Raw genomic sequence first — 4,996 nt, forward strand, 5'->3', positions numbered from 1 at the left:
GAGTGAGTGAGTGGTGAGTGAGTGGTGAGTGATGAGTGAGTGGTGAGTGAGTGGTGAGTGAGTGAGTGAGTGGTGAGTGAGTGGTGAGTGAGTGGTGAGTGATTGGTGAGTGAGTGAGTGAGTGGTGAGTGAGTGGTGAGTGAGTGAGTGGTGAGTGAGTGAGTGGTGAGTGAGTGAGTGAGTGGTGAGTGAGTGGTGAGTGATAAGTGAGTGATTGGTGAGTGAGTGAGTGGTGACTGGTGAGTGAGTGAGTGGTGACTGAGTGAGTGAGTGGTGAGTGAGTGGTGAGTGAGTGGTGAGTGAGTGGTGAGTGATTGGTGAGTGAGTGAGTGGTGAGTAAGTGGTGAGTGATTGGTGAGTGATTGGTGAGTGAGTGAGTGGTGAATGAGTGGTGAGTGAGTGAGTAGTGAGTGATTGGTGAGTGATTGGTGAGTGATTGGTGAGTGAGTGGTGAGTGAGTGGTGAGTGAGTGTGTGAGTGAGTGAGTGGTGAGTGAGTGGTGAGTGAGTGTGTGAGTGAGTGAGTGGTGAGTAATTGGTGAGTGAGTGGTGAGTAATTGGTGAGTGATTGGTGAGTGATGCTCACCCAGTCCCACCCAAGGCCCCCTGGGTGGGACCACTCTAAGACTGGAAGTCACCGCAGGGTCCTTGAGGAATGCCTGGACACAGAGAACCACAACAACCACCACCACCATCACCACCACAACCACAACAACCACAACAACCATCACCACAACAACCACAACAACCACAACAACAACAACAACCACAATAACCACCACCACAACAACAACCACCATCACCACAACAACAACCACAACAACCACCATCACCACCACAACAACAACCACAACAACCACAACAACCATCACCACCACAACAACAACCACAACAACCACAACAACCACAACCACCATCACCACCACAACAACCACAACAACCACCATCACCACCACAACAACCACCACCACCATCACCACAACAACCACTACCACCACAACAACCACAACAACAACCACCATCACCACAACAACAATCACCACAACAACAACCACCACCACCATCACCACCACAACAACCACTACCACCACAACAACCACCACCATCACCACCACAACAACCACCATCACCACCACAACAACCACAACATCCACAACAACCACCATCACCACAACAACCACCACAACAACAACCACCACCACAACAACCACAACAACCACCATCACAATCACAACAACCACAACAACCACCATCACCATCACCACCACAACAACCACCATCACCACAACAACCACCATCACCACAACAACCACCATCACCACCAACACAACAACCACTACCACCACAACAACCACCACCATCACCACAACAACCACCATCACCACAAAAACCACCATCACCACCACCACAGCAACCACAACAACAACCATCACCACCACAACAACAACCACAACAACCACCACCACCATCAACACCACCACCACAACAACCACCACCATCACCACCACAACAACAACCACCACCACCACCACAACAACAACCACCACCACAACAACCACCATCACCATCACCACCACAACAACCACCATCACCACCACCACAACAACAACCACCACCACAACAACCACCACCACAACAACCACCACCACAACAACCACCATCACCACCACCACAACAATCACCACCACCATCACCACCACAACAACCACCACCACAACAACCACCACCACCATCACCACCACAACAACCACCACCACAACAACAACCATCACCATCACAACAACCACCACCACCACAACAACCACAACCACCACCACCACCATCACCACCACAACAACCACAACTACCATCACCAGCACAACAACCACCACCACAACAACAACCACAAGATCCACCACCACCATCACCACCACAACAACCACCACCACAACAACAACCGCCACCACAACAACCACCACCACCATCACCACCACAACAACCACAACCACCACCACCATCACCACCACAACAACCACAACCACCATCACCACCACAACAACCACCACCACAACAACAACCACCACCACAACAACCACCACCACCATCACCACCACAACACCACCACCACAACAACAACCACCACCACAACAACAACCACCACCACAACAACCACCACCACCATCACCACCACAACAACCACAACCACCACCACCATCACCACCACAACAACCACAACCACCATCACCACCACAACAACCACCACCACAACAACAACCACCACCACAACAACCACCACCACCATCACCACCACAACAACCACCACCACAACAACAACCACCACCACAACAACAACCACCACCACAACAACCACCACCATCACCACCACAACAACCACAACCACCATCACCACCACAACAACCACAACCACCATCACCACCACAACAACCACCACCACAACAACAACCACCACCACAACAACCACCATCACCACCACAACAACCACCACCACAACAACAACCACCACCACAACAACCACCATCACCACAAAAACCACCATCACCACCACCACAGCAACCACAACAACAACCATCACCACCACAACAACAACCACAACAACCACCACCACCATCACCATCAACACCACCACCACAACAACCACCACCATCACCACCACAACAACAACCACCACCACCACCACAACAACAACCACCACCACAACAACCACCATCACCATCACCACCACAACAACCACCATCACCACCACAACAACCACCACCACAACAACCACCATCACCACCCACAACAATCACCACCACCATCACCACCACACACCACCACAACAACCACCACCACAACAACCACCACCATCACCACCACAACAACCACCACAACAACAACCATCACCATCACAACAACCACCACCACCACAACAACCACAACCACCACAACACCAACTACCATCACCAGCACAACAACCACCACCACAACAACAACCACAAGAACCACCACCACCATCACCACCACAACAACCACCACCACAACAACAACCACCACCACAACAACCACCACCACCATCACCACCACAACAACCACAACCACCACCACCATCACCACCACAACAACCACAACCACCATCACCACCACAACAACCACCACCACAACAACAACCACCACCACAACAACCACCACCATCACCACCACAACAACAACCACCACCACAACAACCACCACTATCACCACCACAACAACCACACCACCATCACCACCACAACAACCACAACCACCATCACCACCACCAACAACCACCACCACAACAACAACCACCACCACAACAACCACCATCACCACCACAACAACCACCACACAACAACAACCACCACAACAACCACCACCATCACCACCACAACAACCACAACCACCATCACCACCACAACAACCACCACCACAACAACAACCACCACAACAACCACCACAACAACCACCACCACCACAACAACCACCACCACCATCATGACCACAACAACCACCACCACAACAACCACCATCACCACCACAACAACCACCACCACAACAACCACAACAACAACCACCACCATCACACAACAACCACCACCACAACAACAACCACCACCACAACAACCACAACAACAACCACCACCATCACCACCACCATCACCACCACAACAACCACCACCACCATCACCACAACAACCACCACCACCATCACCACCACAACAACCACCACCACCATCACCACCACAACAACCACAACAACAACCACCACCATCACAACAACAACCACCATCACAACAACCACCACCATCACCACCACCAACAACCACCATCACCACCACAGCAACCACCACCATCACCACCACAACAACCACCACCCCATCACCACCACAACAACCAGCACACAACAACAACCACACCACAACAACCACCACCACAACAACCACCACCACCATCACCACCACAACAACCACAACCACCATCACCACCACAACAACCACCACCACAACAACAACCACCACAACAACCACCACCACAACCACCACCATCACCTCCACAACAACCACACCACCATCACCACCACAACAACCACCACCACCATCACCACCACAACAACCACCACCACAACAACCACAACACAACCACCACCATCACCACACAACCACCACCACAACAACAACCACCACCACAACAACCACAACAACAACCACCACCATCTCAACCACCATCACCACCACAAACAAACACCACCATCACCACCACAACAACCACCACCAGCATCACCACCACAACAACCACAACACAACCACCACCATCACCAATCACAACAACAACCACCATCACCATCACAACAACCACCACCATCACCACCACAACAACCACCATCACCACCACAACAACCACCACCATCACCACCACAACAACACCACCACCATCACCACAACAACCACCACCACAACAACAACCACCACCACAACAACAACCACCACCACAACAACAACCACCACCACAACAACAACCACCACCACAACAACAACCACCATCACCACCACAACAACCACAACAACCACCACCACAACAACCACAACCACCATCACCACCACAACAACCATCACCACAACCACCACCACCATCACCACCACCACAACCACCATTACCACAACAACAACCACCACCACAACAACCACCACCACAACAACCACAACAACAACCACCACATCACCATCACAACAACAACCACCACCACAACAACCACAACCACCATCACCACCACCACAACAACCACAACCACCATCACCACCACCACAACAACCACCACCATCACAATTACAACAACCACAACAACAACCACCACCATCACCACCACCAAAACAACCACAACCACCATCACCACCACAACAACCACAACCACCATCACCACCACAACAACCACCACCACAACAACAACCACCACCACAACAACCACCACCACCATCACCACCACAACAACCACCACCACAACAACA

The 4,996-nt window shown here is 51.5% G+C and overlaps 1 protein-coding gene across 1 annotated transcript in view; it reads right to left on the reverse strand.

Moving 5' to 3' along the window:
• The window catches only part of LOC142923414 (uncharacterized), a 28,992-nt gene extending 26,903 nt beyond the window's left edge, over positions 1–2,089 (reverse strand). Inside the window, exon 1 of the mRNA XM_076064502.1 lies at positions 586–2,089. Within this exon, the coding sequence (XP_075920617.1) occupies positions 586–2,083 (1,498 nt within the window). The 5' untranslated portion in view covers positions 2,084–2,089. The remainder of the gene's footprint in view (positions 1–585) is intronic.
• Positions 2,090–4,996: the final 2,907 nt, after the last annotated feature.

This window comes from Petromyzon marinus, unplaced genomic scaffold (genome assembly GCF_048934315.1).
Source record: "Petromyzon marinus isolate PM22_M1 ecotype Great Lakes invasive population unplaced genomic scaffold, UKy_Petmar_22M1.pri1.0 PM_Scaffold_499, whole genome shotgun sequence".
Classification (NCBI taxonomy): Eukaryota; Metazoa; Chordata; class Hyperoartia; order Petromyzontiformes; family Petromyzontidae; genus Petromyzon; species Petromyzon marinus.